Source organism: Hibiscus syriacus, unplaced genomic scaffold (assembly GCF_006381635.1).
Source record: "Hibiscus syriacus cultivar Baekdansim isolate YM2019G1 unplaced genomic scaffold, ASM638163v2 tig00110383_pilon, whole genome shotgun sequence".
Classification (NCBI taxonomy): domain Eukaryota; kingdom Viridiplantae; phylum Streptophyta; class Magnoliopsida; order Malvales; family Malvaceae; genus Hibiscus; species Hibiscus syriacus.
In genome coordinates, this window is record NW_024062714.1 from 2,425,410 (window position 1) to 2,440,786 (window position 15,377).

The 15,377-nt window shown below is 32.6% G+C and overlaps 1 protein-coding gene and 1 pseudogene across 1 annotated transcript in view; one reads left to right on the forward strand and one right to left on the reverse strand.

Annotated features, from left to right (window-relative positions):
* LOC120121848 (MADS-box transcription factor 23-like) overlaps positions 1–6,830 on the forward strand; it is a 42,784-nt gene extending 35,954 nt beyond the window's left edge. The window contains exons 4-9 of the mRNA XM_039141146.1: positions 4,625–4,686; positions 5,660–5,759; positions 5,837–5,878; positions 5,962–6,087; positions 6,285–6,439; positions 6,543–6,830. Of these exons, the coding sequence (XP_038997077.1) occupies positions 4,625–4,686; positions 5,660–5,759; positions 5,837–5,878; positions 5,962–6,087; positions 6,285–6,439; positions 6,543–6,558 (501 nt within the window). The 3' untranslated portion in view covers positions 6,559–6,830. The remainder of the gene's footprint in view (positions 1–4,624; positions 4,687–5,659; positions 5,760–5,836; positions 5,879–5,961; positions 6,088–6,284; positions 6,440–6,542) is intronic.
* LOC120121849 lies at positions 558–15,015 on the reverse strand (annotated as a pseudogene).
* Between the last annotated feature and the right edge of the window lie 362 nt (positions 15,016–15,377).

Below are 15,377 nucleotides of genomic sequence, written 5' to 3' on the forward strand. Positions count from 1 at the left end.
ATTTGAAAAACACAAAGGTGTTGTGCCCAAAGCCCAAAGGCGTGTACCTGTTGTATCTCGCCTCATCTCATCCCAGACGGACGCCATCTTCAGTGCCTGGTTACGCCTCACGCCTAGGCGCGCCTTTTAAAAACAAGTTATAGACTTATCTCATGGGGATTTGTGTATAGTTGCAATGATCATGCCTTGAAGATTGTTGGCGTTGAAACCATCAAATTGAAGATGTATGACAGAACCATTAAAGTTGTTTGAGATGTGCAACACATGAAAGGCTTGAAGAAAAATTTATTATCCTATAGATTGTTGGATAATAATGCATGCAAGATTGAAACACAGAAAGGAATCATGAAGTTGTTCCATGGAACACTTGTGGTGATGATAGGCGAAAAGATAGCAACAAACATATACATGTTGAAGGGAGAGACTTTGCTAGAAGCAGAAGCCTCTGTTACCTGATGTAGTTCAGATTCTGCAATGCTATGGCATCAAAAACTTGGACACATGTCAGAACAAGGAATGAAAATCCTTATGGAGCAAAAGCTACTTTCATGCTTAACAAATGTATCACTTCATTTCTGTGAGCATTGTATAACAAGCAAACAACATCGATCAAAATTCAGCCAAATTAAATTCTAGAGCAAGATTATTTTAGAATTGGTTCATTCTGACGTATTGCAAGCACCAATTACATCTTTAAGTAGAGAAAAATTATGTCTCATTTATTGATAACTATTCCAAGAGATGATTGGTGTATCCTATTAAGAAGAAATCAAATATTTTATCAACTTTCGAAGCCTTCAAAGCGCAGGTGGAAGTTGATTCAAGAAATAAAATCAAGTGTTTTAGAATAGATAATGGAGAAGAATACACAAGTGAATAATTTGATGAATTTTGTAGGAAATATGGCTTCAAAAGGCAGTTCACAGTAACAAACAGTCCTCAACAAGATGGAGTAGCAGAGCGGATGAACAAAACCTTGTTGGAAAGAACAAGAGCAATGTTAAGGGCTATAGGCCTAGAAAAATTATTTTGGGTAGAAACAATCAATATTGCCTGTTGTTTGGTGAATCGGGCTCCGTCAACTGCTATAGAGCTGAAGACACCAATGAAGATGTTGACTGGTAAACCAGTTGATTATTTGGATGTATTGTGTACGTGATGTACAATGCCCAAGAAATTTCAAAGTTTAATCCAAAATCCAAAGAATGTAAATACTTGGGTTATGTTGATGGAGTAAAGGGATATCACTTGTGAGACCAACTGTCTGCAAAATGATTATTAGCAGAGATGTTATCTTTGTAGAAGATAACTACCAAAAAAGATGATGATAACACTGAAAAGCAAGAGATTGCACATATACACGTGGAGAAAGAGTTTGAATAATGAGATTCTTATAAAACAAAACCAACATATGATGAACAAGAACTAGAGAGTTATGAAATCCAACAACTCATCAATCAAATTGTATAAAAAGAAGTCCCAATTGGCACTTAGATTATGTTATAGAGGGTAATATTGCGTACTACCTTTTAACAGAAGATGGTGAGCCATCAACATTTCAAAAGACAATAAACAACCTAAACGTTTCACAGTGGATGATGAAGATGCAAGAAGAAATTGAATCCATTTTATAAAAATAATACATGGGACTTTGTGTCACTACCACAAGGAAGAAAACCAATTGGTAACAAATGAGTCTTCAAAATCAAACAAAATAGTGACGACCAAGTAGAGAGGTATCGTGCAAGACTGGTGGTTAAAAGATATGCTCAAAAAGAAGGTATTGATTTCAATAAAATCTTTTCTCATTTTGTTCGACTAACAACAGTTCGAGTAGTCTTGACAATGTGTGCTACATTGAACTTACATCTAAAACAACTATATGTTAAAACAATTTTTCTTCATGGAGATCTTGAAGAATAGATTTACATGCTCCAACCTGAAGGTTTTGAAAAAAAAAGAACTTAGTTTGCAAGTTGAAAAAATTTCTATACGGTCTAAAACAGACGTCGAGGTGTTGGTATAAGAGATTTGATTCCTTCATTATGTACATTGGATACAACAAACTTAATGCAGACATTTGTGCTTATTTCAATAGGTTTGGTGATAACGATTTTGTTATATTGTTGTTGTATGTGGATGACATGTTGGTTACAGGGCCCAACAAAGATCACATTGAATATTTGAAGGCACAACAGGCTAGGGAATTTGAAATGAAGGACTAGGGATCAGCAAACAAGATTCCAGGGATGTAAATTCATCGATATAGAAATAATAGGAAGATTTGACTTTCACAAAAGAATTACTTGAAGAAGATATTGTCTCGATTCAATATGCAAGATTGTAAGTCAATTTTACCCTTCTTCCTATTAATTTCAAATTATCCTCTAGTACAAGTCCTAATAGTGAAAAATAGAGGATGGAGATGTCTCGAGTACCGTATGCATCAACAGTAGGAAGTTTAATGTTCGCTATGATATGCACAAGACCAGACATTGCACAAGTAATGAGAGTGATTAGTTGGTACATGGAGAATCCAGACAAAGTGTTGGAACGCAATAAAGAGGATCCTGAGATACATCAAAGGGACTTCAAATGTTGCATTATGTTATAAAGGATCAACTTTTCTTATCAATGTGTATGTTGATTCTGATTATGTAGGGGATTTAGATAAAAACAAATTTATTACATATCATACATGATATGTGTTTAAAGTTTCTGGTGGAGCTGTAAGCTGGGTTTCAAAACTGCAGCTAGTTGTGGCTACGTAAACAACAGAGGCAGAATATATAGTAGCTACACAAGTCAATAAAGAAGCAATTTGGTTGAAAATGCTATTGGAGGAGCTCGAGCAAAATCAAGAGTATGTCTCTTTGTTTTGTGACAGTCTGAGCGCCTTGCAGGAATCCAACATTTCATTCAACGACAAAACACATACGAGTTTATTATCATTTCATTCGTGAAAAGGTGGCCGAAAGGCTGATAGATATGTAGAAAATTCATCCTAAAGATAACATAACAGATTTAACGAAAAAGGCGATCAATGTTGATAAATTTATTTAGTGTCGATCCTCTAGTGACTTGTTAGAGACGTAAGCAACATGAATGGTACAAGGTAGAAAGAACAAATCTTCAAGTGAAAAATTGTTAAAGGTAAAAAATGGCAATTTCGGTGCATTAATGCACCGAATTGCTATGGAATTTTTTTCTCTAAAAATTACTACTTATTTGGTTGAAAAATGGGCAAGAGAAAATTATTCATTTATTCCCTAAACTTTAAGCTATTTACAAGATTAGTCTCTAAGCTTCAACTAAAAATAGCTTAGCCCTTTGCCATTCAAAACCATCCCAAATCATTCCAACTTTCTTCCATTACTAAAGAAATTAGAGAATTTTCGTAAGAGTTATTTTCTTCTTTTTATCAAGAGGGAATTGTCATTGTTTTCTCCTTGTTAGATCGAGAGAAGTTCTAATTCTTATTTTCTCATAGTGAAATTCTTCTACATTTGTTTGTGGTTTTCACCATATATTATTTAGGGGTTTTCTACGTAAAATTTGTACCTCTTTTATCTTCATTGTTATTTTCTCAAATTATTAATTACGATTTTGCTTTATCTGACAATCGTAATCCGCAACAATAACTTGTAAGCATTTTGCTTTATGATGTATCATGCATCTATGGAATCTATGGACTGTCCAAGATTTAGGCGTGTTGGAAGATTGAGCACTTAAAATCTAAATATCATTAACCATCAAATGTCTTCCTTAAAACGGTTAACAAGCTAATGTGGAGAAAAGGAAATTGTATTGAGTAGCACACTTGGGTAGTGATTGGGAAAACAAGTCCAAACCGAAGTGTAAGATTGATTTCTAACTGAAGTACTTGTGAGTGGTGAAGCTCTCAATAATAAAAAGTTTATCATTGTCGATATTCATATTCACCTACGAAATCATAGAGAAAAGTTATTGTTAGAAAGAGTCAAAAAACCAACAAATGAAAGGGGGAGGCATTATTATTCAAATGTCACAAAAGGCCACTACATGCACATGAATGAGAATTGAAGGTTGGAACAAAAATGTCTGAACAAGAGTTCTAGAAATTTATTAACTTTACTTTTCCTTCCTTTACCATGTCCTCTACCAAAAAAGGGAAAAACTCGAGTTTCCTTCCTTTTCTTCCCTCATCCACTGCTCATTTTTCTCTGTCGTTTGCATTCTTTCCGTTGCATTCTTTCCTCCAACAGGGGTCAAATTTAAAATACTTGGTTGTTTAAGATGCTTTCAGTCTATACATCAATTTTTTTTCCATACCTGAACTCTATTCAACATTTCAACTTTATTAGCATGAAAGAAGAATCAAGCTAGCACTATAATTTGAGCCAAAATAAGTGGAAATTGAAAAACAAAATTATGCTGAAAATGAGTATTAGGCCACTTAAATTTAACCTAGTTGCTATGTGAATCCAATAACAAAACAAGTTGAGCCTATATAACTAAGGCCAGTTACTCAAAACTGACATTGTTCTTTGACATGTACTTCAATATTTACATCACTAGTTCACAGTACCATACATCACATCCAAGAATGTCTTGATTATTTAATAATTGAATTGTACTTGAATAGTTTTGGCAAACGGAGGCGGCAAGCTTGAGACAACAACTACAATACTTGCAAGAACATCACAGGTACTGAAAACATCCACTGTTTCATTGCTAATACACCAGAGAAATATTTGAACTTATAAATTCAATGCACTTAGCTAGTTTTTTACATGGTATAATACTTTTTATCTTCATAAATTTGCTAAGAAATACATAATTAATGCTTACCTTACTTAGAACTAAGTTTTTGGTAGTAGCAAATTACTATGTTTTTCTTAGAATTAAGTTTCAACGAACAATTCTGCTTACCTTGCTTAAAGATAAGTATAGGTTAAATAAGGATAAATCTAGGGTTTATTTTCAATGGGGACACATTATAACAAATGCTAAAAGCAAACTCTCCTTTACAACCAATATTGTTATTTTTCCTACATAAAATACGTGTTGGAAGCTTAATAAGTATAGTTATATATAATCAAAAAATTATCCCCTTCAAAAATTGACAATATATATTTTTTTGATTTTAAAATATGTTGGTTATTTCTCTACATATACCAAATAAATTTATTGTATACAAATTTTAACTACTAAACAAAAAAAAAAAACACTACCATAATCACAAACTATCAAAATCCAAACAAGGCAAATTTTCACTTGAAAGAAGAAAAAGATGTTCCAATCGAAATCTTCTTCAGAAGTTGCTTGTCTTTCTTCTTTTCTCTACTGATTATTTATTCTTCTACTTCTGTTATGTTATACAAATTTTTTTGAATCGAACAAGGGAGGTGCACTACAACTTTTTGAGCTTAGTTTTTAATATCTTTAAAGAATCCCATATCAATAACAAAAAAATTAATCAAAAAATCTTTTCTGTTTTACACATTATAACCTATTATCTTCTAAACTCACCTATTTAAGAAGTTTCTATAATATGACTAATGGGGCATTAGGATCCTAGTAGGACCAACTTCTAAATATGAAGTCTTCTCTACAATTTAGAATCAATAATATCACACAAAGTATAACTTAATTACCATTTGAGTGTGATGTGTTGCAGGAAATTGATGAGAGAAGAACTATCTGCTTTGGCTGTCAAAGATCTACAGAACCTGGAAAACCAACTTGAAATGAGTTTGAAAGCTATCCGCACAAAAAAGGCATGACAACTATAGATTTTTCCATCTCATTTGACATGTATTTACTGCAACTGTTGTTATGTTATTTTTCCTTCTAGGGCCAACTACTTACAGACGAGATCAAACAGCTAAACCACAAGGTTTCTTCCAAAGTTTTTTTTCCTTATAGATTTATATCAATATATATCTTTTGGTTGAGTAACTTCAATTTAATAAATTGCAGGGACACCTCATTCAGCAGGAGAATCTAGAACAGCATAACAAAGTAAACCTCATTCATCAGGAGAATCTAGAACTGCATAACAAATTTAACCTCATGCAGCAAGAAAATACTGAACTTCGGAAGAAGGTACTTAACCAAGTAATTGGATATCCCTCATTCACTTTATACTTCCTCCTTTTACATTGATTTTTTTTTTTTGAAGTTTTTAAAACTAGTACCACCAAGTCTTACCAGTAAAATAGTAATCAAAAAATAATCTTGAAATTTAAGCAAGTGAAAAGTTTCCCCCCAATACTCTTAACTAGAAGAATGTTGGGTCTCAGGTTTACGGAACAAGGGATGCAAATGAAGCTGGCAGAAGCTCCAGCCCAAAGCATACTTTGAACAATAAAAATGATTTGTACACATCTGTTATTCTGCAATTAAGTCAGCCCCAGCCTCCCATGAATGATGAAGCTGAAAAATCAATGGACTTGGGGTAGTTCTTCTACTCAATACTATTTTAAAATCTATAGCAAACAAAACCAAGAAAGCAAACTATTTCAAGCTTAATCTAAAATATTTTTCTGGAAAAAAAACAGATTACAACTGCATTAGCAAACGTGTCGGACAACCATGGGTGTGCATCATCAGTACCTATCAACAACTTGTCCATGGTTAAGAAAAAGTTTCTACCAGTGAGCTTCCGTATTCCAGCATATGAAAATGTTTTCATTTGAAATGTTTAATGGAGAGGAAGTGAGGCAGAGAGCACTTTAGAATTGTTGTAAAATGAACAGATAAACAAGTTATGTGATATCAGCACAAAATAATTAGAATGCACTATTTGTGTATGATGTAACTCAGCTGCCTGGTGAACTTATTGTGCTCAACGGAACTTACTGCTGCAAAATGCAGTAGCACTACTTTTGTGTTATGGAATAAAGCAACTATGAGATTCGTCTTGCCTTTTCGATTGCAGTGGGAAATAAAATGAACAGATAGATTAGCATGCATGTTTAATAGGAGCAATCTTATTATATACCCTTTGTATCTTGTGTCATTCAGAGAATGTAGCCCAAACTCAACAATATCTAAAGGCAAGTAGCACTCTGAATACATAAATAAGCAAAACTTTTAACTAAAACAAACATGCAAGTTCCAATGACAGCCAGAGATTTTAAACTCGTCACTTTTGAAGCATAAGGGTATTAAAAATTCTTCTGTGACAAAAGGAAATAAGAAGACAATGGGCACAAGTAAAAGATCATATAGAACACCAAGGTACATGATTGAGGCTTGGAAGCATTCAAGTTATACAGTACATGTCTTAGCTAACAGAGTTGTCCAATGACATTTTAAGGACCTAAAGTAACTAATTATGGAAAGTGTTCTTCTACTGCTCCTATTAACAAGAACTAATTTTCTCTACTAAACCACAGAAAACATGTATTACTTTATTTTTTGATAGAAATAGGGTAGGCCTCATTAAAAACCCCCTTATTAACCTCCATGTTACTACAATAACATGAAGGACATAGGAAGGAAGAAAAGAGTGCCTAGTAATTTATTAATAACATGTATTACTTTATGATCTTAGGTCACACAACACATCAAAAAGACAATGATTAGAGAAAAGAAATAACCTTGGTTGCATGCACAGAAATCCTTATTCTGTTATTGGAAATGTTTTATTAATAAACTACCAGTGAAACATTCAACCAACATAAGCTTGAGCTATTTGGCAAATATCAAAGACTGCAACCAGCTGGTTTATACTTTGACTAGCAAGGTAAAACATTATTAAAATTTTAGCAAAAGCTAGTATGCGCTCGCCTTCAGTTAGAAGATCAATAGTTCCATAAAAACTGCAAGGTCAATATGTGTTTCAATGTCATAAATAAACCATTGAACCCAAAAATTTAGACAGATATGCCAACAACAAAAATCAGCTTTGATGCTCCATAAGACCTCATTCTCCTCTACAAAGGCCCAATTAACCAGTTACATCAAGTTTCACATAGCAGCCATCAAAACCTATTTAAAATAAAAATGAACAAAACTAAAAGTACAAAACAACTAAAGTAGTTCATGGTGATATGGGAGTATAAAAATTAAACTCAAGAACGATGTAGAAATTTGGCAACTACTGTCCAGTAAATGTACAGTGGCTTAACATATTTATATTTCAACAACAAATAACTAACGCTACAGCCAAAGATTTGGATTTCAAGTTTCAACTGTGAAGCAGGGTACGGCAACCCAATTCCGTTTCAAGTATCCAATACATCCCTGTGACGGGGACGAGTTAGATACGTGTTGGGGACGTCCCATGTCGAAGGGGTACGTCAGGAATTAGTTGGGTACATTGGAGAGGTTTCAGGGACATATCGGAAACAACATTTGATCTTCACACATCGTATCTATGATTGTTTTTTAGATTTAGCTTAAAATAGACTAACCTGAAATGAAAACTAAGTTGTTCCTGTCCAGAGATAACTAAATCTCTATTTTCTGAGTGACGTGCGACGATTGGAGAGGGCAAGAAAAACTGCAAGTGACTGCAATTCTGATATTACTTGTTGGGTAGAGTAGCATAGTAAGTTGTTTTTCTCTTCTGTAAAATGTATTATGGACCAAGTTGAGCACAAATTTTTTAATTCTCAAGAGACGGACACTAATTGCAAGTACTAGCAGGACTTTGAATGAATATATAATGATAAATCTGCTTAAACGTTTTGAATGAGAAGCTTAGACTGATAGGGTGAGATTAAAGTTTGATCTTATGTAACCTTCTTTGATGAAAGACTATTTGGATTATTTTTTGGTGGTATTGATTAAAGGTTTATAAGTGGCATGGGTAAGATAGTTTAAGAACTGCACACTTACTGTACTTGTACCATGTAATTTTGAAAATTGTAATTTCTCGTCTAGTCCCGTCCTGTCCCTGTATTGTATCAATGCAACATAAAGTCTCAGTGCCTTTGAACAACTTGGACTAAGACAAACAAATAACAAGAAGGATACTGCTACATGTTTTCACCTTTCTAGTTAAAAACTTCCATATTCTCAAAATTCAAGTGGTAAGCGTGCATGTTTAACTTGCATGAAAAAAATGGTCATATTGACTTACAAGTGATCGCAGATCAGGATCCTAAAGGCAATAAACACCAAGTTTACATAATCTTTTTGATGCCCTAATTTTGTTGAAGCTGCTTCTTGACATGGGTCAAATTTCATGACAAAGACACGGCATGGCTTTTGATAAAACCAATCAACAAACACTTTATCGGTCAATGATCTATTCATTTACACCCGGGAATCGAATGGAGTTTTCCTCCCGGGTGTAAATGAATAGATCATTGACCGATAAAGTGTTTGTTGATTGGTTTTATCAAAAGCCATGCCGTGTCTTTGTCATGAAATTTTACCCAAAAAAAGCTAAAAGAGTTTGAATATATTCTTGTCAAGTGATAACCGATAAGGAATAGAAAAACAAGGGTACATATCGGAGCAACAATTCCTGGGGTTCAGTTTTACTAACAATTAGGTTATTTTTGAAACATTGACATAGAGCATATGAAAAAAAAAGCCAAAGTGAGAAAAGGAAAGGTAAAAAATGAAGAAAAAAGGCTTAGCCATTACCATGCAGTCATGCACCGATCGCCATGAAAGTGATAAAGGAAAAGAGCACTGGTAGCACTGGTATGGATGAAATTGTACAGAGAAGAAATCAAAGTGAGAACAAGGGAAAAGGGTGAAAAGGGATTGGATCAAGGTATGCGACGGAGATAGATCTGTTATGTTTCTGGGAAGAAACAAATACTGGATGGCACCGTCCTCAGTCCTCACCTGTGTTGTATTATCAAAATCGTCATTACTAAGATAGAGAAAACAAATTGGTAAATTACATATTAAATCTTTCAGATATTTCTGCTATTTTTTTTTGTCACTTAATTATTTTTTATAATCAATTTTAAAGTTATGTTTTATTTTATTTTAGTTTTCTGTCGTTAAAAAATAATGGTTATGTTGACACATCACCATAAGGTATATATCATCATTAAAAAAAAAAAAAAATATTACGTCAGAAGTTCTTTTTTAACGACATATGACTAAAATAAAACCAGAACATATCAATAAGTATAATTTTAAAAAAATAATTAGATAAATAAAACGAAATCAAAAAATAATTGGATTGTAAATAGTAGTTTACCCAAAATAATAGCCCCAACTTACACATACGACATGAATCTGTTTTCATATATATATTACAAATTTTGATGATAAAAAAATTATTGTTATTGTTTAATATTCGGGTTCGAGTACTAGAAATGTCAGGAGTCTGAACACTTAATATTAAATGGGGTAGAGAATCATCGGTGAACATATATTGTATTCTACTTATTCTAAACTAATAAAAAAAGACATCAAAAGATAATAACATACACCTTAACCAATTGAGGTCGCTTGATTCATGCCATGATTCTCTCTTTAAACAATCAAAGAAACAATTTTCAATTTTTTAGAAGCATAATTAGGGATGGGCATGGGTTGGTTGGGTCGGGTTGGATTTTCGACCCACCCGACCTGACCCGAAAAATTAATTTCTCCACCCAAATTCAACCCGACCCAGAAGGAAAAGAAATTTCACTCGACCCGAACCCGACCTGATTCATAGACGAGAAACTCGATCCAACCCGACCAGACTCAAATTTTAGTTAGTGATAACTAAAGATGAATTAAAATTATAAAAGAGTGGAATTTCTATAAAAAAAAAAAGTTAGAAATACTTAGAGACCAGTTCGTCAAAGAGTAGTTCGGAGCTTTGGAGAAGGTAAAGTGAAATGGGAGGGAAAATCCGAAAATGTGAGTGAGCAGGGAGCCAGGGACTAGGTACAATGCATGTCTGCACATAATAGGGTAGGGTAGGGTAGGGTTACTTTAGTGATATTGTGTCAGATAGCTAACATGAAAAAACGTATATTAAATTTAAAAGTACCCGGGTCGAGTCAGGTAGGGTTATTTTGACCCTAAACTCGACCTGGACCAGAACCCAAACATATTATATATAAAATCTGATTTGATTCAATTCGAACTCGAATTTAAAAAAACTCGACCCTATTAGTTTGGATCGAGTCAAAACCCTTTAAATCCGCGTCCAATGTCTATCCCTAAACATACTATCAAAATTATCCCTAATGTTTATCAAAATAATCATTTTTACCCTTATTTTTTTTAGAGCATTTTATTCCCAATAGCTATTTCTAAGTTAAAAAGTCCCTCAGTGGATGAAAATCATTAATTAACAATTGGTTAACGCTTTAAAATATAATCTTTTTTATCTTAAAATAAAATATTAAAGGCTAAAATGCTCAAAAAATCTAAAATGACCATTCTAGTAATGATTGGGATTAATTTTAGCATTATACATTTCTTAGATTACCTACAAACAAAATTAGGCTAATATCGTGCAGTCTGTCCCATAAAAAATATCTTTTATTGATCAAAATTTTAAACTTTGACCATGATTATTTTAAATATTTTACAATGATTAAATTTTGTAAAATATATATTTGAAAACTATTTGATTGAAGATTTTTAAAATATATTTTTATATAATTTTATCAATAATAATTTTTTTTAAAAATAAATAGTCAAATTTATAAAAAAATTGACAAAAAAAATCAATAATAGACATATTTTATGGGATAGAGGGAGTATAATTTATAAAAGAAATCTCAAATCAAGAGTTTACACGTGTCAAATGTGACAAATGTAACATCTGTCATTATCATATGTTAACACATATCACCTCTTGATTGGATGATTAATTTATAAATAAATTAAAATTAAGACCAAATTGATTGAATGTACAAATATTGAGGATCAAATATGTAATCATACTATTTTTGTTAACTGTCACATAATCAATTTCATTAAATGTTAACAACAAGTGACTGTATTAGACCCAATTAAATAGTGAAGTGGTCATATTAACTCAATTTTAAAAATATAAGTCATATTGACACTAATCCCATAGTTGGGTGGTCATTTAAGTAGTTTACCCCCAAAAAAATATTTAATGCAAAAAGTTGTTAAAATTTATTCAATGAATGATTAGTGGAGTGATAAAATATCTATGCAAATTCTTACTAAGCATGCGTCTAATCCAAATTATTTTAGGGTAAATTATACATTTATTACCTAAACTATCAATTTTGATCTATTTTAGTACTTAAACTTTTAATTTCTAAAATCATACTTAAGTTTTAGTTTATATTTTATTTTAATATCTCGTTGTTAAAAATTTAAGTTATATTTTATTTTAATATCTCGTCGTTAAAAATTTAACAAAACTTTTGCACGTTATATTTTTTCATGTGTAATTACATCATTTATCCCTTAATTATTCTCACTCCTATTTTTCATTGGTAATTACATCATTTATCCCTTAATCATCTTCTCACTCTTATTTTGGTCATTAAAATTTTAAAAATTTCAATTTAAATTCAACTTTCAAATTGCTCATGTTTTGATCACTCACTTATTTTGTTAATAATATTTTGACATGATATTTTTACTATTTTATTAATCTATAATTAAAATAAAAAATCAAATTTGAAATTTAGAGTGATTAAATTAGGAGAAATTTGAAAGTTAAATAATTAAATTAAAAAATTAAACACTAATGAGCAAAATAGGAGTGAAAAAATAGTTAAAGAATGAAAAATTGCAAGTTTAGATACTAAAACAGACCAAAATTGATAATTTAGGTACGTAATTTACCCATTATTTTATTAAAGAATAATAAAAAGAATAAACACAAAAATATCATTATAGTAATATTTATTTTCCCAGCACTAACTCAATCAAAAGGTTTGATAAAGGTAGAAATAGTGATAGAGATTTACAATATTGAACCCAAGATCCCTGGCTCATTAAGCTATTTGCACCCGGATAGGACCATCCAGATTAAAAATTAACCCTAAACTAATTACTAGATGGAGAATTTCCAGTGACAACACACTAGCATTCATACCCATTAACTAGATAAATAGCATCTCACTTATTAATTATGTCTATCACTAATAATATGCAATCAAAATCAAAGATCTCCAAGTTAATGCCTATTTTGCCACTCATATCCTGAGTTATTAATCAAATAAAACGTCTATTTGAACAATCTAGAGAACTTCAAATGCTGCATCATTAAAGCAAATACACATAGAGAAATCCCTGCTTTTCAGTAGTAGATATATATGAGTCAAGGAAGTATATATTCAATATCATGAATTATCACATGTAGATATGGTAATGTTTCAATGCACAGGATTTGTGAGAGCAAACTCGTGTTTGCGCCGATGTATGAAATATGAAATATGAGCCATGCCATCAAACCAAAAGAAGCTTCCATGGACGTTCTTCACAAAAGTGGAAAGTTTTTGATAGTATCATTACAAGAACTAATTTACACACAGGAAACAGCTAAATATAACCGTAGGATAAATCAGTACTGAAAAAGCAAGTTATTAAAGAACATATTCGACAATGACAAGTTTGGCAAGACAATCTACTCTAGTTACATTTTTGAACTACCGAGCACGTTAAAACATGCACCATAGCACACCTGTAAGATGCCCATATATTCAGCTAACAGAAAGATACTCATACTCTGTTTCATTCTAACATGTAACCTTGCTCTACTTCAGCCTCATTATTTTTCGCTAAAAGTATGGACGAGTAACATCAGTTTCCGATGCAAATTGGGACATGGATACGATCCTCCACGGAACCAAAAATCAATAGAAAAACTTAAAACATTGAACATATCCGTGCATGACATATACATGTATACGACAATTCCAACCAAATAGAAGTAACATAAACTTGCGTTTAGACACTCAATGAATAACAGTAATATTATAATCAGAGAAAAGACGAATGCAGATATAAGGTCCATTTGCTAGCACGACTAAGATTCTGGGCTGACAAGCTGAACACTGTAGATACAAAATATAGTGATGCTAACTTGAGCAGATTATAGAAGTCTAATGATGCTTAAGCAGAAACAAATGATTTTATCAAACTTGCGATGATCATGCGTTCATAGCATAGAATTGGGATGCTTCCCAGTAAGCAATATCCCAACAGATTTGCACTATAATCTACATCATTTCATAGATGCAATGCATAAGAATTCTACAACAATTAACTCAAAACAACATAATCACACAAACAACCATGGGTTATTATCACTCCGCAAGCAACTTCAATACTTACCATACATGTCTACTCAAGGTGAATAAAGAAACAAGCATGGAATTGTATTGTAAAATTGACATGTATCAAGCATCCAAGCCACTTTTGGAGTTCCAGAATAGAAACAACAATGGATACCTACTGAGCACCATCTTCCGGGAATCTAGCATCGAAAGGAGCCGATGGGTGGGTATGAGCTGCAGCACCACCTGCACTTCCCGAACCATGCTGCAACTCAATCACAAGCCACCGCACAGCTTTACTCATCTGCTCCAAACGAACAGCACTTATGGGGGAAGGCCGGTCGACGGCTGGCCCGATTTCCCAGCCATCGAGCCGGTGGCCTCATCGACGAGGCACTCAGATCCAATCCTTTGTTTGATGGATTCAACGAACTCCTCAGCTTGATCACAAGCGACTCTGAACAATTCCCATTTCTGCTTTAAATTCTCCAAAGCAGCATCAGTGGCTGCCGTCTTTTGGGCAGCCGAAGATTCCTTAGTTTCCAGAACATTAGCTGCCGCAGCAACGAATTCTTGGTAGGCGCTGTTTAAGGAATCTACTATGTTGTCCATTTACTCTCGATTTCTAATAACTGTGAATTAGATAAGAAAAATTTATAGTTATGAAAAAAATACCAAATTTATAAGCGTAGAGCAAACAATTCAAATCATCCCGAAAAAGGAACCAAATAAATTTGATGGAATGCTACCTGGGAATCCAATTGCTCCTAACACCAAGAAACTAGATGCCGCCGAATGCCCAAGAGAACTGCCGTAAATTTGGGTACTAAAAATGGGTTGTTTTGTTCTTCGGATATTTAGTAATTAGATTATATGCATACACCTATTTCGGCCAACTATTATTTTTAATAATAATTTCATATTGTATACCCTCTTTAAATAAAATGATTAACATTTTCTATATTTTTATAAAAATTCTAAAAATTATATTAAAATTACTACGAGAATAATAAATTTATATTTTTTTCTTACTCGTTCTATAATTATTTGCTGAATAATTCTGGATATATATTTAGCAACAAAATATATATATGTTTTTCTAGAAATGGGAATTATTATAGAAATTTTCTATTATGTATTTTTCATAATAATTCCCATGAATTACTTCTAGCAAACAGCATGGGAAGTCTGTGAGAAGTCAACACATTTTCT